The 21,564-nt window shown below is 43.3% G+C and overlaps 1 protein-coding gene across 1 annotated transcript in view; it reads left to right on the forward strand.

The window, feature by feature from the left end:
- Positions 1–20,699, forward strand: part of pdia5 (protein disulfide isomerase family A, member 5) — a 55,840-nt gene extending 35,141 nt beyond the window's left edge. Inside the window, exons 12-17 of the mRNA XM_063887521.1 lie at positions 3,229–3,299; positions 4,008–4,171; positions 4,805–4,935; positions 11,709–11,779; positions 17,958–18,092; positions 18,586–20,699. Of these exons, the coding sequence (XP_063743591.1) occupies positions 3,229–3,299; positions 4,008–4,171; positions 4,805–4,935; positions 11,709–11,779; positions 17,958–18,092; positions 18,586–18,657 (644 nt within the window). The 3' untranslated portion in view covers positions 18,658–20,699. The remainder of the gene's footprint in view (positions 1–3,228; positions 3,300–4,007; positions 4,172–4,804; positions 4,936–11,708; positions 11,780–17,957; positions 18,093–18,585) is intronic.
- Positions 20,700–21,564: the final 865 nt, after the last annotated feature.

The following is a 21,564-nucleotide window of genomic DNA, read 5'->3' on the forward strand; positions in this document are numbered from 1 at the left end:
GGGGGACGCTATAAAGTGACGCACACAGCCGAGAGCCGAGCGCGTTTTCGGCGTTCGGGGATTTTAAAGTTGGCAAACTGTCTGAGTTTGTTTCCTTTGTGTTCTGAGCTTCTTGCAGCGTTTTGTGTCTTTTAGTAAACGCTGTGCGAGGGTTCTTCACGTTGGAGAAGATGTGCTTTTATATTTGCGTCGTGCTGCAAGTGCAGTGCGTTTTCTCCTAATGGAACATAATGTTAGCTCTATGACTTTGCTCTATTCGTAATAAAAGATTAATGACTGTAGATGTGAAGTTTCTCCAGAAAAAAGACATTACTTCTTTTAAGATTTATCAGACAGATTAGCGAGCTCACTGGCAGAAATGAAGTTAATGTCACAAGTCTATTAAGTTATTTAAGGGCAGAAAACATGACTGAATAACAGATTTCTTTCATAATCTTTATCCTCATAAAATGTTTGAAAAATGGTACAATGGTTCTGTTCAAACAGCCCATAGTCCTCCCTGTCCTCATGTGGACTCATAGCTGCTCGGTCCTGCACTTGACTCACCATGCAGACACACACACACTTGAGGGCAGTCAGCTAAAACAAACGGCTTCAGATCATTTCAGATCACACACACACACACAATCGCAAATATCTGCACAATGTAGACACATCAAAAACATATTTCACTCCATGAGACGAGCATTCACGGCACACAATTACACCGCATATCTCTCCGTCTTACATAAACACACACACACACACACACACACACACACACTGACAGATGCCTAGCCTTGCTGCTTGAATGCAGCTTTTCTTAATGGCCTGCTGTCAGAGTGAGATTAATGGTCTCCATACCGCCACCATCAGCTCGCATTTTCTGTCCACCTCTCAGAGCGGCCCTCTGTCTGCGTCCTCTGGACACCACTCAGCGGGGGTTGTTTGCGTGCTGCTCTTTACGTCGGCAAAACCTCCAACTAAACATCCCCACAGTGAGCCTGGATATGTTTGGGACCAAAAGTTCTCCTCCAGAACTGCTGACCCTTGTTCCCGCAGATATGGCTATATTTTACAGTGGGATTCTTTAATGTCTGCTTCAGGCTGCAGCTTGGAGATCAGGAAGTTATTATACTGAATCTAACAACCCCCCTGACTGGCCACTTAGTAAGTAGCTCCAGGCTAACACACTGCTGCAGTGGACCCGTGGAATATGACCTTACAGCACCTCAAAAATCCAACATTTACTGAGGAAACTCACCAGCCGTTTCCTCTGCGTGCGTCAGTTTTTATCCCAGCTACCGAGATGTGTGTGTGTGTGTGTGGTCAGTGTGTACTTCCATGCTCTCTGAATCAGCAATATTTCAGTTCATCTCTGAACACACACACACAGTGACCATGCCCCTCATGCACCACTCGTTCTGAAGGCACAGGACGGACGTTTGGTTCCTCTCTTACTCATCAGTTTGAAGGGTCAGACAAAGTCCTTCAGTCACTACCCGATCTGAGGATCACACACCACAGTGACTCGGTTAAAAGAGAGGAGCTTTTCCTCCACCAGGCATGTCGCTCTTGATTAATAGCCTGTGCCAGCTCTGCGTTGTATCTTGAAGAAAGGAATCTCTGAACGGATTTGACAAGGACAATTTAGCATGTTTGGAAATGAACACCAAAAATGTGCCGAGATTGTTTCACGCATCTGTGCGCAGCGACGCTACGAGCAAACAACAAGCTGCGCTCATTTCTAATCTAACGGCGTCTTCATTACGTCCTTACATGGACATCTTGCACACTGTGTGAGACAAATATGGTGTTTACTCGTCTTGGATGCAAAAATAAAATGCTCATGCAATATTAAACACACCTTCACACCAACAGGGAGTATATTTCATAAAGCTTGAAAAAAAGGGAAGCAGACACAAGAACTCTCACATGATACAGAGTTATATGGTGCAACAACACAGTAATGCTGCCTGACTTCCTGATTAAAGGACGGAGAAATACATTGGGCTGATGGGGAAGTTATGTAATGGACTTTTGAATTTTGGCCCTCAGGTTAAAAAATCTGGAGCTATTTTAATTCAATGACTCCCATTAGAATCAGAAAGGTGACTTTTAAAAATCATAGTTTATATTATTATACATTTTGAACATCAGTGAGATTATTATTGAGAACAAAATATTGTTATATAAAGATATTTCATGGCTTTTCTTCTTCCGTGACATAGTGACATCACTATGTTACACTCACTCTTCTATTGGCTGGCGCTCCAACACATTGTACGTGATTAGGCTAAGGGGCGGGACATCTCTCAGCAGTTCACCAATAACAAAATAGCCGGCCAGCTGACCAATCAGAGCAGACTGGGCTCTGGTTTCAGACAGAGGGTGAAAAGAGGTGCTGCAGCACAGGCAGTATGAGAAACATAAAGAGCTTTCTGAACATTAAAGCATGGAGACATGTCCCAGGAGAGACACTACATTTGATATACACCTGAATTTGAGCATACCAGGTCCCTTTAAACCTTATCTCCCCCCCTGTTTCTCCCTCCTACACTACTGTATCCCCTCTCGCCCTCACCCAGGCCCTCTTGTTCTACCTCTAGCTTTTTTTACGCAGAGTCATGTAGGAAGTAATCAGACATGACTGAACTCTCCTGGTAAAACATGAGAGACTCTTGTCATCTCATTTATGGTTTCACCCTCAGCCTGTCAGCAGTAACCCCCCCTCTGACTAATCTGTAAAACCCCAGAGAGTTACAGCAGTTATTGATTCAAGCCGACGGCTCCGGGACGTAATGCTGGGAAAGTTTGCATCATCATTGCATCACTGAGATCTAGTTTTTTAGGAGTCATTTCTTCAGGGATATATATACAGTTATTTATTGAGAGGTAATTCCCTTTGTTTGATTAGGTAGCTGATGTTAGCATATAACCAATTATTTACGGAAAATGTGTTTTGAGGAGTTTTCATTTATTTAGGATCCTAATTTTTCTAGATTTTTAGGTAAAAAGTGATTATATTTCCTGTTTAAAATGTAAAATGATGTTTATTTACTTTCCTATTTACCTTACTTTATTGAAAGCAAACTGTGCCTCAAATATCCAAACATTTTAATAACCATATTTCAAGGATTTCTAGCCAAGATGTGTGTCATTTTAAAAAGAGTTGTCTGTTAAATATCAGCTTTCAGTTTCATTAATCTGTCACGGTTTGGGCTCTAATGTGTGTTTTGCTTCCTCCAGGGTGTGGACACTGCAAGAAGATGAAGCCAGAGTATGATGAAGCTGCTGAAATACTCAACAAAGCTGCGGACGTAAGTTTCCCGACCTTCGTTTAGCATGCACGCTTAAGAGTCCCGTGTGTTGTCGTCCACTCTCCATACCTCACACTCTGCTGCACACACAGATCTACCCGGGCGTTGCAGCGCCTCATTAACACTTCCTAACAATCCCTCCTCTTGGCCTGAAGGCTTTCTGGCCGGTGCAGCCGTCCTGCTGGTCGCTGTGTCCTGCAGCCCGCCTCTCGATGTGTTTCTGATTAGTCGGGTGTGTTCCTCCTCTCCGCCATTCTGTCCTCTGTGGTAATCCAACACTCCCCAGCCAGGGGCAGGGCCTATAAACCTCCAGCCTGGTGACTGCTGCAATTATCTCATCCGTGAGCGTCTCCCCGGCCCGATGCTTTGGACCTTCTCCTTGTGGCTCTCTGCCCAGCGCTGGAGGTCAATGGGAAAAGCCATTATCTAATATGGATGGACTGAAGCCTCTTTCACCCTGAGCCCTCCAGACCCAGCATGTCATTTATTTCTCCCCTCCTTCCTCCTCCGCTGCTGTTACTAATGCAGCGCTATTATATACTCTACCAGTGTGTGCTCATTAGCAGAGGGGGAGCTTGGATTGTTCTGTGGAAGTTGAAATGGCTTGTGGTCGTGTAACAGTTTAGCGTAAAGGACTGTCATCGGTCTAATTAGCCGCTACAGTCATTGTATCACCTCCTAAGTCTCCCTGTTGTCTCCTCTCCACAGAGTCCGGGTGTGTTGGCAGCAGTGGACACCACGGTGCACAAAGCTGTGGGAGAGCGCTTCAAGATCTCCGGCTTCCCCACCGTTAAGTATTTCGAGAAAGGTGAAGACAAGTACACGCTGCCACACCTCCGGAGCAAAGACAAGATCATCGAGTTCATGCACAAGTGAGTCACACACTCATGTCTCCATGCTTTAATGTTCAGAAAGCTCTTTGTTTTCCTCATACTGCCTGTGCTGCAGGACCTCTTTTCACCCTCTGTCTGACTTCTACACTCTTCTAACTGCTGCAAAACTAAAAGTTAGGGACACTTTCTGCAGTGGATTGCAGTCGAGGAACACCCAAAAACATTCATTTAACTTCCTTAATCTCCTGTGACACTTTGACCCGTGTCACAAAGAATGTCTTCCCGCCTGAAACACTTAATCCCGCCTCCCTGCGCAGAAAAATGCGACATTGCCTTGACTGTATCGCCTGGTGTGCTTTTGGCATCACACTCAGACTCAAACTCCACGACATGGCAGTAATTTAGTCCTGAGTTTAAAGGCTTGAGCTGCTTCCTCTCCCAGTAATGCATTAATCTTTGCAAAGGGTCACAGAGAAACATAATCGTCCTGCGATGACATCAGTCCAGCTGCTAAAGACGCCATTAAGGGAAAGTGTGCAAGAAGAGGTCAACAGACATTAAGTCATCGGGTGTTTTAATACATCCTTTTGTATTCATAGGGTTATTCCTTTATACGCATACTACATCTTTCTACTTTTACCCTCACTAATAATCACTACTTTGTGTCCTCAGTCCCACGGCGCCTCCTCCACCGGAGCAGTCTTGGGAAGACCAGCCCTCCAGCGTCAGCCATCTTGGACTGGAGGATTTCCGAGAGGCGCTGAAGAAGAAGAAGCACGCTCTGGTGATGTTCTACGCTCCCTGTAAGAGCTAGCACTAATTATCACACGTCCTGAAAAGGCTATTCTGTTATTGCCACGGCTACATGTTATATGTGTTGCTGTTTTGATTGAAATGTTAACTGCGTGTGAGTCCCAGTCCGTCTCCGTTTGGACCCGGTGTGATCATATCTTTGGGTTTAAATCAGCGCCGTTACATAACTCAGAGCTGCCTGTCAGCCTCCCGATCACGCAGTATATATAAACCCCGCCTAAGCCTCCGGGAGGCTGAGGTATGATTCACACGACTGAGAATAGATTTGTGAAAAACAGGAGAAAGTTCCAGCTCATAATTCAGCTTTCCTGGAGACAGGAAGTGTAGCTTTTAATGGACTTCTGACATTCAAATAAACTGTTCTCTGGCATCAATAGTGAAGGGAATTGTGGGTCAAACCCTTTTCAATCAACTCCTCATGTTTGTCTCCAGCACTGGAGGAAATGCTGCTCCAAAAAATAACGAAAAGAATGTATTTCTGCTTTTAATTAGTAAAGACAATCAGCCAAAAGAACAAGTGAAAATCAGCTTGGTAAGATTTTGGGAAATGAGATGGTATTTCCATAAATCAGATCTTGTTATTAGCTGGGAGAACTTATACCTTTACCAGAATCAGGACCTTTTGTGTTACTAAATGAGCCAGAAAAGCTCAAAGGTTTCAGTTTTCTGATGTTAGTTGGTGTTTTTCCAATCAAAATTCATCTGAGAATAAGATGTTTTCAAGACAACAAGATACTTAAGATGCATTGTCCAAAAACAAGACCCTATATCTCACTGACTTCTTCAGTTATTAGGTCTTATATCGAGTGTAAAGATATTAGACGGATAGACTTGGCCATATTTCGCCTGTTTTTCGTCCAAATGAGACTCCTCCAAAAAGAGCCTGTGTTGCTGAACTTAAATAATTGAAGGAGCCGGTGTGTTGACACTCTTCAGTTCTCAAAGCAAACACAGAGGCAGGAGGAATACAGATCGGCTCATTATCAATCCCCACATCCACGCACCCGGCACCTCTGGCCTCTGTGTCTGAGGGCTTCAAAGCTTAGCGGTCAGGCAGCTCTCTCCGTCCACAAAGAGACGCTCCAGATGCAGCAACCTGCTGCCCCCCCCCCGCCCTCCCCATCTGCACCCTGGTGTCTTATCGGAGAGGTAGTCTAATAGAGCGTTTGATGAGAGGCAGCTGCTTGCTAAGATGCTTCAGACAGAACATATGTTTTGTACACAGAAGTTTGCAGTCACCCCTCAAACCTGCACAATTAAACTTGAGTAAAAATGAATTCCATCAAATCCATCTTCTGTTTTCTCCAGCTCGTTCAGGAAGTCGTTTTTCCCATAACAGGAGTTCATATTTAGTCTAGTTGCCTAAAAGTTAGAAAACGTATAAGCACAATTTGCTTTTTAGGTTTAGAATGCAAAGAAATGGTATAACCAGGGCTCTGTGTAAGAGGGTTTCTGCTCCCTCGTACTGTCGGCGTGCGCCCTAAAACCAAAATGCAGATTTCCCCCGTAAAATGTTAAAGTGATGCCAGAAAACAATATTCCTGTTGGTCAGAAATGGTATAATTACTCCAAAAATACGTGTCCAAATGTTTTCTCACATTCCCCTTTACATCCAATAGCACTCACCATTTACATGAATGGTTTCTTTATCAAGGGGTCCCAACAGGTATACGGTCTCAGATCCCAAACATTTTTTAATGTCCGACTATTTCTTTTTTTCCTAAATGATCTGACTTTTAAAAAAATGTCCCTCTATTTTCTCCTTATTCGTGCGGCCCTGATCGCCTTCCTTTTTGTCTCCCGATTTTTTCCTTTTCCCACTCCTGATTTTTTTTCCTCAAAATTTCGACTGTTGATCACTTTTTCCTGAAAGATCTGTCTTTTTTCCCATTTTGACTTTTTTAATTTCAGACCATTTTTCTAAATTTCAGGATGAGAATATGAAAAACAAAATGTAAAGAAATCAAATCAACAATACCACGAGCACGTAAATAACACAACTCAAATAAAAGATGGGTTATATATAAGGTCATCCTACATATTACAAAGTCCAATGTTCTTAGTAAAAATATCCATATACCAGAACATTTCAGTCATGTCACACAGTCCAGTTCCTTTATAATGCTCCCATTATTAATCCCAGTTTCCTCCTCCCATGTTTCTTTAAAAGTGTCCCTGTAATCGTAGCATATATGTCCATTTTTCCCATTGTATAAATGTTCCTTAGAATTGTCAGTTTGTTTTTACGGAGCTCCGACGTAGGATTGTTGTTTGCGACGTCCATGGGGCTATCTTGTACGGCCGTCCTGTTGTCACAGGGCTTTATATATCAGCACCCTCATCCTCATACTATAGTTCTTCTAGAGAAAACCCTGATATATTAAGAGCCATGTGACATTTTTCTACATATTTAAAATGCCACTGTGCCCCGATGTGCGTGTGATGTGTCTGCATCTCTCCCAGATGAACTGAACACATTTTATGCACGCTTTGAGAAGCCCCCGGCTGTGGAGGCACCAAAGGCCCAGTATCCCTGCTCACTGGTTTTAACCAGTGCAGATGTGTGTAGATCTCTGAAAAGGATCAACGCACACAGGGCTCCAGGACCTGATGGCATCCCTGGCCGTGCTCTCAAGGTGTGTGCAGTTCAGCTGGCAGATGTGTTCACAGACATTTTCAATAGGTCACTGCTCCAGTCTGTAGTCCCCACATGCTTTAAAGAGTCCATCATTGTCCCTGTCCCCAAAAAGACAAAACCCATCTGCCTCAATGACTACCGCCCAGTTGCACTCACCTCCATCATCATGAAGTGCTTTGAGCGGTTAGTCAAAACTTTTATCACCTCCTCCCTCCCTGACTCACTGGACCCCCTGCAGTTTGCCTACAGAGCAAACAGGTCCACGGATGATGCCATCTCCCTCACCCTCCACACTGCCCTCTCCCACCTGGACCAGAGGAACACTTATGTGAGAATGCTGTTCATTGACTACAGTTCAGCATTCAACACCATTGTGCCCTCCAAGCTCATCATTAAGCTCAGGGACCTTGGGCTCAACAGCGCCCTCTGTGACTGGATCATGAGCTTCCTGACGGGCAGATCCCAGGCAGTGCGGATGGGGAACATCACATCCTCCACCTTGACCCTCAACACCGGAGCCCCTCAGGGTTGTGTGCTCAGCCCTCTCCTCTACTCCCTGTTCACGCACGACTGCGTGGCCACACACAGCTCCAACACCATCATCAAGTTTGCTGACGACACGACCGTCATCGGCCTGATCACAGACGGCGACGAGACGGCGTACAGAGAGGAGGTCAGAGCCCTGACATCTTGGTGCCAGGACAACAACCTCCATCTCAACGTCAGCAAAACAAAGGAGCTGATTGTGGACTACAGGAGGAGGCAGAGAGAAGCACACACACCCATCACCATCGACGGGACTCCTGTGGAGAGAGTCAGCAGCTTCAGGTTCCTCGGGGTAAACATCAGTGAGGACCTGACATGGACACATCACACCAGGGTCATATCCAAGACGGCTCGACAGCGGCTCTTCTTCCTCCGCAGGCTGCGGAAGTTCAACATGGACTCCAGGATACTCTGCAACTTCTACAGGTGCACCATCGAGAGTATCCTGACTGGCTGCATCACCGCCTGGTATGGCAGTTGCACCGCCCTCAACCGTAAGACTCTACAGAGGGTGGTGAAAACTGCTCAGCACATCACCAGGACGGAGTTGCCATCCATGGAGGACCTCTACACCCAGCGGTGTAGGAAGAAGGCCGGTAGGATATTAAAGGACCCCCATCACCCCAGCAACAATCTGTTCTGTCTGCTGCCGTCTGGCAGACGGTACCGCAGCATCCGGACCAAGACCACCAGACTCAGAGACAGTTTTATACCACAGGCTATAAGACTACTGAACTCCTGAGCTGTGTGGGTGTCTACTCGCATCTGTTTATAGTACACACATACATATATATTATACACATCTGCCATACATATCTGTTTATAGTACACATATCTATATATTATACATATCTGCCATATATATCTGTTATACATAATATATGCATCTGTCCATACCTCCTCATTCAACAGTGTAAAGTATTTAAATACTTTCAATGTATTCCACATATGTATATATTTCACATCCTCAAATCTTTATTGTTAATATTGTAAATATTCTTCTCTCTTTTTGCACTACTTTATTTATCTTTTGCACCATGTATGTTGAGTTGTTGGAGGAGCACGCGACATAAGATTTTCATTGCCAACATATACGCTGTATCTGCTGTGCATATGACAAATAAAACCTTGAAACCTTGAAACCTTGAAACCCCGGCATCATGCATTCAGGCTCAATGCACTGTCCCAATTTACACCCTAAATACTGATCATTCTAACAAGACATTGCACACCTTTTACCTCTACATGCATTCAATTATACATTTAGAGCATCGTCTCAATACCCATTCGAGGCTATCTCTTCTATAGTGTTGTTTTATTGCATATTTCTCTATCAATGAGCGATGGAGAAAAGACCTGGCTGTCTCTCTGCTTTCATCTACAGTCATAATGAGAAAACTGGAGGAAATGTGTGTGCCGTTAGAGAGACATTAGAGTGTGTTTATCAGCAGCAGACGTGCCTCTGAGCTGCTTCTAGAACCTCTGAGGACAGGAGTTATCTGAGATGTGAAAACCCGGGCTTTTATCGTACGGTGTCACTCTGACCTCTCCATGTGAGGGGAAGCCAGACACAGCGCTGTGGTTTCTGATTTATCCCTTTCAGAATTGAGACAGAACCTTTAGAGGTTTAAAGGCCATTTAATGTTGCAGCTTAAAGGGTGCTTCAGCAGGAAATGGGTTTCTGAACCCTGCTGAAGGCTGGCTCAGGGAGGCAGCTGGGAAAAGGCTGGCAAATGGACGGTAGCAGAGTGGATGTTTAATATAATTGAGGTAACTGTGTATGTGAAGCCAGTCAGTGCACTTGTAGCCTTGAGGAATATATTTACAGTGGGATCAACAGTGAGTAACTGCACAGTTTTTGCTATACTTCTATCTTTTTAATAATCATATTCAGGGGAGTTTCTACCAAACAGCTGAAACTCGCATACAAAAATGCACAACCTTATCCAACACCTCTCTAACGTGCTGGACGTCACCAAAGACTTTTCGCTGCACATGTTGTAATCATGTGTCAGAGGGTCTTTGCTTGTTATGTGCAGGATTGGAAGGACCTGCAGGATAGATTCAAACCAGATCCCCTCATCTCTCTGGACACTTTATTTCTTGTTTGTGTCTTGTGTACGGAGGAGGATTAGGGCCACATATTTTAAGATCTGACCGAAAGGTTTTTTAGTTTGATTAAAAACATGGGGCCATAATCCTCTTCCATAGGTATGCATCTTCTGCTGTTGCATGGACACAGTTTCTACCCTGTGCCTTTTGTCACAGTCAGAATTAGCACTAATACATTCATAGGAAAACTGTCACCCCCCCAAAAAATATGTATCCTTCAAAAGAATTAAGAAATAATCGACATATTTAGAATAATGTGTCATGAGCTGAAGGACCAAAGTATCCCCGACCCTTTACACTTATCCCCCGACTGCCAGCTGTCTTTCTTTCTCGCTAGACAGTCTTTGTCACACCAAAAGCTGTACTGGCCATTTTCACCTTTCCAATGTCGGACCACAGCAACATGAACAACAAAAAAACACACATTTTTTTTACAGAAATTCAGAGAAAGAAGAATATTTCATCCCAGTTATTGCACTGTTTCACTGCAAGTGCATCAACACATCCTCCAGCCCCTCGCACAGCAAGAATCCGCTCCCATGTTTCCACCTGCTGGAAGTGAACTGCAGCCAGTAAATGTGAGCTGGTTCCTGGCGGTGTATTTGTGTTAGTATCGACTCGCTGTGAATGTACAGCTGCTGGAGCGGAGAGGCTGTGTTTATGACAGCAATAAAGAGATTAACAGCCTTGTAACGTACAAGTGAACCATCTCTAATGCGGTGTAAACCTCTCAGTAACTGTAGGACTGCTTTATGTTTGGGACTCGGTAAACGATGTAGAGCCCTGATTTCCTTTTCTTGTAAAGGATCAGATGTTCTCTCTCCTCTGTGAGCTGTTCTGTTCTGTAGGCTGATACTTTCAGTGTGAATCTGAACGCCTACTGCCTGAATCTGCTTCATGGTTTCCGCTTTTCTTTGGTTTATTAGATCTTCATTTTTATTTATATTTTACGTCTGGCCCTGATCATCTACTCTAAAAATTCACACTTTTTTTCCTTTTGATTTTCTTTTTCAAATGCTATTTTTTTTCTGAAAAATTCCTCACTTTTCCTAAATTCTGTCTGCAGATTTCTTTTGATTTTCTCTTCAAATTTCAGATTGTTTTCCCTAATTTCAACTTTTTTTGAATTCCAGAATATTTTTCTAAATGATCACTTTTTCCCTAAAAGGTCTGACTTATTTTCAGTTTTCAATTTTTATCATTACTGACAATTATTTGTTCAAAATCTCACTTTTTCCCCCAAAATGTCGTTTTTTTCACATTTGTGGCATTTTTTCTAAGTTTGAGTTTTTCCAAATTCTCTCTTTTTTCATGATTGAACTTCTGCTTCTTTAAACTGTAGTATGCGCTCATGTGTTGGTGTATATCCTGAATATGCTTCATGATATAAAGCTGCTGTTTAAGTTACAAATTGTGTAAATGTGTCGTAATAAGCTGTGTACTAATATCCCCTCTTGTCCTCCTCAGGGTGTCCACACTGTAAAAACTCTGTGCCCCACTTCAGCACGGCAGCAGAGCTCTTCAAAGAGGACCGAAAGGTGAGCGGTGCTTTTTTAACACACACATTTACACCCAGCAGCAGCAGTAAGGGTGTGTGACACCTTAAGATAAAGACAACAGTTGTGTGTGGTGGTGTGTGTGTGTGTGTTCAGTGAAATTGTAGAGCTTAGCTGTGTTTTAACTTAGCTTAGCACAAAGACTCTGTAAAGACTGAAAATACACACGCTCCAGTTACTCCAGGCTGGCGTACTCAGGTTTCCTTCCTATCGCAGTTCTTTGGATTTAGTTTGGTTATATTCTGTCTTTAACAACCTGCACATCACACACAGAAGAAACCCAAATAAGAGACTAATTCAGTCCAGTTTGGCATGTTTCAACAAAACACCTTGAAGAAGGTAACATAAAAGAGCAGCGTATTGCACATGGTGTCTCAAGCAGGTGTCAAATCATTACAACACAGACTGCTGAGCCTCTGCTCCAATACAGATCATTTAAAAGCCTTTAGATAGTCACGAGAGATCTCCCATCATAAGCTAAATGTTCCTAGACTGCGCCCCGTTTTCCAGTTCTACTTGGGTTAAGTGCACAAGATGCTCTGTGTCAATGAGACGACCGGCCAGACCTTCGAGAGAGAAACCTGAATCGATATGTTGCTGGGACTCTGAGTAGGAAAGTAAGCAAGAACTGGCATTGCATCATCATTATCTATTGGGACTTCCTTATTTAATGCAGTCCAATTGACTTGTTCAAAGTAAAAGACACTTTAATAGCTATTATTTGATATGGTTTTCTAGGAACACATGCATTGTTTTTATGATGTGTCAGATAAGTTTCAATGACATGAATGTCTGCAGAGTGGATGAGCTGCTTTTTGCATGTTCCCTTAAACTGGGATGTCTTGCAATCCCACAGCTCAGTTATTTTTGCCATAAGATTTAAAGTCTCTGACCCAAACATATGTAGTTGGATAACTCACAAGCTATTTTTGATTCATTTATTATCCCTCTGCTCCGTGTTCAATAACTTTGTATTCTTATACCTCGACTTTATATTGAAGCGACGCTATTAAGCTTTTTGGGGGATTTTCCTTTGCCTGTAGTGTGTTCTATATAGCTTTTTGTTCAGGTAAATGGTCTCCAAAGGCTAAAATTCCCTCCTTCCAAATGCCTCCATTGGACGTCTTTGTTTACTTCCGGGACATAATGACATCACTATGGAACATTTGTGCTTCTACTAGCTAGCGCTCCATCACATTGTACGTGGTTAAGGGGCGGGACATCTCTAAGTGGTTGGCACATCACAACAGAGCCGGCCAGCTAAGCAATCAGAGCAGACTGGGCTCTGGTTTCAGACAGGGGTGAACAGAGGAGCAGGCAGTGTGAGAGAATAAAACTCTGGAGCCGTCACAGTCTCCTCCGATCTCCTGCACTCCTGGAGCTTCAGGTTATCCGAGGTGCATGCAGTCACAACACTCTTCCTCCACCATCTCTTCTCCCTTTCATTCCTCTTGGTGTTGTGACACCCTCCCATTGCTGCTCTCACCCTTTTTAAACCCTCTATGCCTGCAGGCCTCAGTGTTTCCAAAACCTCATTACTGTAGCTGTGTGACTCACTCTCTCACCAAGAGAAAAAAGAACTATTGCGTGTCTAGAAATACTTTGAGCTCGGGTATATCATCTCAAAGTGACACTCTAAAAAACAACATCATACTGTTGCTCTTTAAGTTTCACTCAGATGCTTAATGCACATTGTTCTCCAGGCGCTCGGGCAACGCTGCACTCTCATTTGTTTGGAATTTTCCACAATTATTGCCAGATGGTGAGGAACGATGACGTATCCCCGATAACTTAGTTATCCATTTTTCTGAGGCAACCCTCCGTAACAATTCTTCAGAAACAATAAGGTTGCTTTATTCCTGCATAACTCCGTGCCCTTCAGCTGCAACTTCAGGATCTTTGACATGCCTTTCTTTATTCCATCATTCTTAGAGTGCCCTTAGATTACATCTGCAGTATGGGACCCTACAATACAGATATGGTGTCTCTATAGGGAGACATCATCGTAATTAAATCAACTGTAAGACAGGTTTGACTTATTAACTGGGACACAAACAAGCATAAGCTTCCATATGTCCTTGATGGAGCTTCATTTTTTAAACAGCCATCCAGAAACAAGCGTTTAAAGAGGCCCTATTCTGCTTTTATGGGTTTGTTCCTTTCCTGTAGTGGGTTCTATAGGTTTGAGTGCTTGTAAATGGTCTGCAAAGGCTAAAATCCCAAAGTTCCCTCCCTCCAAACGCCTCCATTGGACTCCTTTGTTTACTTCCTGAACATAGTTACATCACAAAGTATCACTATTGGCTTGCGCTCCAACACATTTTACGTGATAGGCTAAGGGGCGGGACATCTCTTGAGTGGTTGACCAATCACAACAGAGCCGGCCAGCTAACCATTCAGAGCAGACTGGGCTCTGGTTTCAGACAGAGGGTGAAAAGAGGTGCTGCAGCACAGGCAGTATGAGAGACATAAAGAGCTTTCTGAACATTAAAGCATGGAGACATGTCCCAGGAGAGACACTACATACAAATAAGAACCTGAAAATGAGCAGAATAGGGCCCCTTTCAGACCCTTCCTACCTCTTGGAAGAATATTGACTTTGGGTTTTAAGAGAAAACTTTCGGAATATCCAGTATTTTCAGACCACAACAGCTTGAGGCTCTTTGGCACGGTTCCCCAGCTTTGGAGTTAGGATCTGTGCGATGATTCCTCCACCAGTTGCTGATCCCCTCATACCTGTGAAGGTTACACAAATGCAGGATAGCTCCCCTCTCGTAGTCCCTCCAGTGGCCAGCGGAGGTGTGAGCTTGTGTTTGAACGGGAGTAGATCTTGAGAACTGGCCATGTGTTTACTTGGCCGTCCTCTCTATTTATAAAGCCGAGCCCCGGTGGGTTGTCCATGGCCGGTGCTGATCACACTCTATTAGCTGCCCTCGCGTCATTTACCAAAGACAAACATGGACTTAGCTCCGGCTTTGAAGACGCAATCAATTAAAACTCCACATTCTGTGCTGTATGTCAGCGGGGGGGGCAGTGTTCAGGGTCGGTTCGGAGCTGTTTGTGTTTTCCCCCACATTTTTTAATCAATAGCAGCTTTAAAGGAGCCCATTGGCTGGAAGAGCTGTGAACAAACTGAGCATTATATCCTCTTTTTATGGACTTGACCTGCCTTCACCGCTGACACCGTTAAGTTAATGGTCTGAACAGAGAGATGCTGACCGTGACCGAGGTGCTAATTGCACTGTTCCCCATCCGGGATGAAGACCTCAATCAAAGCCATGGAGTTTTCTACCTGGTTTATATTTTTGTACATCATCATCATTCAAAACGTCCTCTTAGTAATAACATCCCATTATAAAGACTAATTACCAATTAGATCTGGGAACGTTTTGAAAGAGGAATCACTGCAGGTACGGCTGTGCAATGACTGAGTATTGCAGACGTTCCTTTTGTTCCTTCTTCCAAATCTAAGGTTGTTTTTAAGAGTTTGTTGTTGCTTTTATATCTAACGTGAATGATGGCCAGAGCTACAAAAAATAGGCCCGTCGTTGTAATACAAAGTCACACATATCCACCTCAACATGGGAGCCTTTCTGCAGGAGTTGCATACAATCAATACAGAAAGGGAGTGAAACCCGTCCAATAGTCAACAGTTAGGTAACGCTAAAATACACAAAAAGTGGCATTAAGATAATTAACATCATCGTTCAGCTATGTTTTATAAGGTGTCCTTTATATTTACATGCTATATCATTACTAAAGGAGGTGTGTGGGTAAACAAACCTTGCAAATAGCTGTCACAGATAAAAGAATAGTGTGTAGTGTAATTGAAAGACGTCCACGGAGTTAATGAATTCTATCATTTTTCAGTTCATTTTTTATCTTCAAATCTCTGTTGTCTTTCTGAAGTATCGTGGAGTTCCTCGCCTTCTTTCCCTCTCTTCTAATTGAGCTCGATGGGGCCTGTCTGTTTGGTTCAATTTGTGTTTAGATAAATAATCAAACTAAAAAGGGGGAGATTATTCCTGTCTTTGATTTACTGTAGCTCCAGACTTATCAGGGGGAAGTGTGAGTTTATCAGCGCCGTGTTATTACTGCTCCGCTCTCCAGCGTGACACTGACGGATTGAGACCGAGCCGAATGGTAATGTGCAGCTCCTCTGAAATGGGATCAATGAAATGATGTGGGGCTCCTGTCGCCTGAAGATCGATCAGGGACTGGATTTGCCGCAGACCTTTTTTTGAAATCGGCGACCGTACGGCTTCATTTTTCCCTGTCGATCCACGGGAACTCTGACTGATACCACACAGGCACCAGCTTATCCCTGTTAGCACTAGCAAGAGCATTGGCTAATCGTCCTCGCATCTGCACACACACACACACACACACACACACACACACACACAGTCACACACACATAAAACACGAGAGCAATTCAATATGAAGTGAAAATTCTCATCCTATTTAACCACCATTAAGCCAAACATCCCCTCTGACCCAGTTCAGTTTTTTCTTTATGATACAGTGATGATTTCTTACCTAACTTTTGAACTGTACTTTAATAATATGGACCGGGAATGACTTCCAGCTGACCATGGCTCTGTAAATGACTGGGTTCTGTTTCATATTTGACTTAGTTTTGGGTAACATGAACCTCTTCTTATTGCGTGTCGTGTTTGATAGTTATTTGTAGCATACTTATGTGATAGTATAAGTGCAGTCTCATGGCAGTTACATCATGTCTCTCGTTGCAGCTGCAGCCCAAAGTGTGTGTGTGTCTCAAAATAACTCCGAGGTCTGAGAGCGGTTTCTGTCGGTGCTGCCCAGGTGCATGAATAATAGGATGATTCCAGGCCATGTTGTCAGCTAAAATTCTGTTGACTATATTGCTTTTTTTAAAGGTGAAACACCACCTCAGTCCTGCTGAATATACTCTGCATGGATCCCTTTTGATGTGGGAGCACATTGACGCATCCCTTTTATAGGCTCTGTCTTCCTAGACTTTCTACCCTCCCTTTGTGCCCCCAGCTGCTGAGGCAGACAAAGCCCCCACTCAACAGCAGTGTGTGCTCATCGAACAATACTTCGGCGCTGATGCAGATACTCTGCATTTGTGGGGAAGAGGGCTCTTGTATTTTTGTAATTATAACAAGAAGTGTTGAGCGTTCGCTTCACGGTTTCCCGCACACAGGACGCGTTTTTTCTCCCGCTGTCATTTCCACATCCAGCCCGTGCACAGAAGTGGACGGGAAACGATTATTTGACGATGACAAGTTCAATGTGCGGCGCTCGGCAGCAGAGAGGCGGACATTTGAGCTGTCCAAGCTGAGCGTATCGCTGCGGTGGCTTTTTTACGCCTCATCGGGGCGGCTTGTCACTAATCGATGCAAAAGCCCCGGAACATAAATCTCTCTCGTTGTTTTTATGTCCGAGTGATTGTTGTGGGATTTTATCCCCCCACCAGCCCGCTGAACAGCAATGCATCTGCCACTTCACTGTAACCTGGAGGGCGGAACTCGTGGTCTAAATCTGGAAAAAGGAATATGTGAGCAGCTTGTTGCCACAAGGCCGGAAACAGGAAGTTGTCGTAGTAGATTACAACTTTACAGCTGATTATAATGAGTCTCTATTACCATTTCATTATGTGATGTGTGTACTCCTTCGTAGTATTGATCAAACGGTTCAGAGTGCTTATGAGAAAGGGAAACCATCACAATAAAAAAATGCAGCTGTGAGTTAAATCATTGTGACAGAACTATAAAACAATATGAGACCAAGCTTTTAATGAACTTCTACAAAGGTTGCACAAAGGCAAGGGTGTCCTCTGGGTTTAATATCCACAGACAGGACAATCATGGGTTATTCATTTACACTTTGATATTATAGAAATTGACTCTGCATTTTTGAACCACATACAATAAATGAGTCGTTGATTTTTGATATTTTACTATTTAATTTCCTTAGATAAACTCAGCTCACCTGAACCTGCAGCACCCATTCAAAGAGGCCCTATTCCTGTTGTGTGTTATATGGGTTTGTGTGCATGTAAATGGTCTGCAAAGGCTAAAATCCCTGTGTTTCTCTCTCTCTGTGAAAGCTGTTTTATGTAGCATGCGCTGTACAACATCCCACTGACGGTTATTGCTCTGTTTTCCCTTAGATTGTGTACGCGGCTGTAGACTGCACAAAAGGACAGAACAACGAGCTCTGTAAGCAGGAGGGAGTGGAGGGCTACCCGACCTTCAACCACTACAACTACGGCAAGTTTGTGGAAAAATACAACGGAGATCGTGGGGTAAGTTCTGCAACAACTCGTCTCATTCTCTCTCTTTGTTGTTACTTAGAAAATGCATCGCATACGTAAGCTAAGGACTTAAGCCTTATTAAAATACCCGAACCATTGAGGGGCTGTTGGTGTCATCCAGCAGGTTCAGTGGGTTTAGAATTGAAATGCTAATGGTATTGATATTAAAATGCCTTGAATCCATTTTTTCAGATATTTAATTTGACTTTTAAAAAATAGAAACCGCAGTTTTTAATATTCTTTTTTAAACATCTTTCCAGATACAGTGCATTACCATTTGTTTTACAGCCAGTAGCACCAATGTTGTTATTTTGCATCAATTTGAGTAAATTGGAATTAAAAGTGTAATTAAAAAGTCCTAAATCTTAATGTCCTTCAGCTGTCGGACTCCTGGAAATGACAGGAAACGGCATTTAATTATTGATGAAAACGGTGAAATTGTGAGGAGATTTTTAACCCCGACTCTCCGTCTGATTCTCCTCAGGAGGCGGGCTTCATCAGTTTCATGCGCAGCCTCCGAGGACGTGATCAGGTGAAGAAGAAGGAAGAGCTCTGAGAAGGGGGGGGGTGGGGGATCAGGGAGGGGGAGTTGCACTGCACAGTTTGTCATTGCACTGTGACCCTTGACCCTGACACAGGGGCCCAATCAGCACTGACGTGGGAGACTTGATGACCTCAGCTACTTTTTTATACCGTGGTGATCACGTTTGTAATAAACCCAACAGAGAGCCCCCCCACACACACACCAGACTCCTTTTTCAGGGAGGGGCGGGAAATACACGGACAAAAACAAGATTTTTTTTTTTGGCCCAAACACTGTGACTACTTTATGTGAAAAGCTTCACTCTATACTTTATCTATGCAATACTGACCCCTGCTCAGCCCTGTGGGGCCCGACGTGGTGGTGGGTGGTGGGCATCAATAGTTAAAGGTGTGGGCTGCACTGACTGTCAATACCCAGGGGTCCGAATACAGTCCCATCTACCCTCCTGTGTCTCTAGAAATAGAAACACACACCTCTTTGTTCCAATATTTCAATGTGTCACATCCAGAACCATCCAGAATATTGCCTTTCTGCAGATTACTCGATAAAAAACTGCATTTAACACCTAAAAAAAAGCCCAGTAAAACGTGCTGCTGTAGTAAAAAGGCACGGTAGCTATGAAGCAGTTTGAACCTCAGCCCAAGGATCAATATTCTGAACGGTTCCTGGCTTTTGTTTGTTTGGCTTTACATTTATTTTTTTTGGTTTGCTAAAAACTGTGGCCTTAAAGATCTAAAGAAAAGATGAAAACATGATGCTGGATTTGCAGAATTATGGGGAATCAGAGGCCTGGTGCCCGTGCAGTGTCTTCAGGTTGTGGACCAGAGACGAACAAACATGAACATGAAACGCCAAATATTCTTCTGCATTGTCCTTTATTTTTTTTGGGAGGGGATTCAGCGAGGCTCATTTACATACAGTGTAGGGGGAGCTAAATATTGCATGGTGATGGTAAACAGTCCATGAATCTTTCCCCTCCGTCCACAGAAAGATAGGCATGGATTCCACCTCACAATCCTCTCTGCTTTCAGGGAGACGCTGGAAGAAATCAGACCTCTGGTTTACACTTTGGGCATTCAGGGGTTTGTTATCTTTTATTTTGTTAAGAGTACCTTTCTGTTTTATTCCCATGCATTTCTGACACAGAACTGAACAACTAAAAGGAGCCCAATTGACCAAACTCCATGTGTCTCTTGGCTTGGAAATGCTCGGTTCCGTTAGCTCTCCCCGTGCCTAACATCGTAATTCAGGGGATGAATTTGTGGTACATCCCAAGAACTAACGAAGTCTCCAGACCCCCTCCCACTTCTGTCCGCATAACACCATCATCATTACTTTTGTGGCATTTTCTGTTGTGTGTGTTCAACTCCCACGCTTCGACCACCATAAATATTTTATCTGTGGCTGGACTTGTGTTTTATTATTCAACACTTTCATTAATAAGGTTCTCAGGGATAGCGAAACACAATTAAAGGGAACTAGTTTGTTTGTAATTTTGCATTCCAGCTGAATCACTTCGAGCCCTTAGGTCACCAATTTAAATATTGTTTACATTTGTACCCCGAGTTAGAAACAGTGCTGTGCTGAATAAGACATATTTGCAGTAGCTGTTACTGAACCATTTCATTATTGTGGTGATTTTTTTTTTTTATGAACTCATTCCAAGTGAGACTGTCTAAATGTTCTGGCTGGCACCAAACACTTTCCTGTGTTCAGTGTGACTATGATTAATACTTCCTGGTATGTTAGGAGCATTTTGAATGAGCGCTTCACACAGTTAGGTGTTAACGTATCGATATAATTAGGTGTTCATCCTCCTCTGGAGGGAAAAACCATTACCTTTTGTTTGCTGTTTCCATTTGTTTTTGTTAAGGGGCCTCTGTAGTGACAGCCCACACTGGTGGAATAATAGAGAGACCCGAAGTGACCCGTGTTGTGTGGGAATTTGTCACAATAATGCCAAGAAGTCATTGTTCCCTCCGTTGATTTTCTGTGCCCATACGTACAATGTTTCCCCTTGCAGTAAGGACAATAAAGTAACAGATTTCCAAAAGACTTTTCACTTGTTTCTCTACAACACACACCGTTCTGCTTTTTATATAAGGGGAGTAACTCTAAGCATTGCAATGATGGTTAGTACTTAATCAACTGTGAAATGTCTACTCCTTGAGGTCAACATTTGATATGTCCATTATTTTCTTTTTATGGTCCATTAACCTGCAGAACTAATGGCTTCCCATCTGCTGTACTTTGTGCTTAATGATAATTCAATGTTTGCTCTGATATTGAACATGCTTTCCGTCAATAGGTCAATGTCATTATAAACAAATTGGCACGCAACGTTTAGAGCGCTGTCTTTTAACCTCTATCCCTCTCTTGTATCCCAAAAAACTGTCCAACATTTTGCTTTTCAATTAACCAGTCTGTAAATACAGCCAGAGCCTATACCGTGTTCCAGTTTACTTTTCTTTACTGGGCACAGTTTCACCATCATGAATCCAATGTTTCGTGCTCTCCACATATATAAAAATAAGTAATCCAGAAGTATTCCTCTTAGTTTTTTTCCTGATGGATTAAGACACATGTTAGTTGGCCACATCGGACGATAAATTGACCGGACTTCTTTCTGCGGATTGATATGGCTGCAAATAGTCCATTGATCCTCCTTAGCAATGGTCTGTTCTCCTTAGCAACGGTCTCTTAGCGAGAATTAACAGCCTGCAGAATGTCCCAATTGACCAATCACGATAAAGTATTCAACAAAGCTGGGTCATAATACTGCACTCTTCCTGAGGTTTCAAATAATCCCTTCAAAATGAAAGCTTTTAGCCCACGGAAAGAGATTTTACAGCAGTAATATTATTCAGTTGAATGATGGAGAAAAAAACCCCGTCACAACTCTTCATGGCAAACATAGAG

This window comes from Eleginops maclovinus, chromosome 7, assembly GCF_036324505.1.
Source record: "Eleginops maclovinus isolate JMC-PN-2008 ecotype Puerto Natales chromosome 7, JC_Emac_rtc_rv5, whole genome shotgun sequence".
Lineage (NCBI taxonomy): Eukaryota > Metazoa > Chordata > Actinopteri > Perciformes > Eleginopidae > Eleginops > Eleginops maclovinus.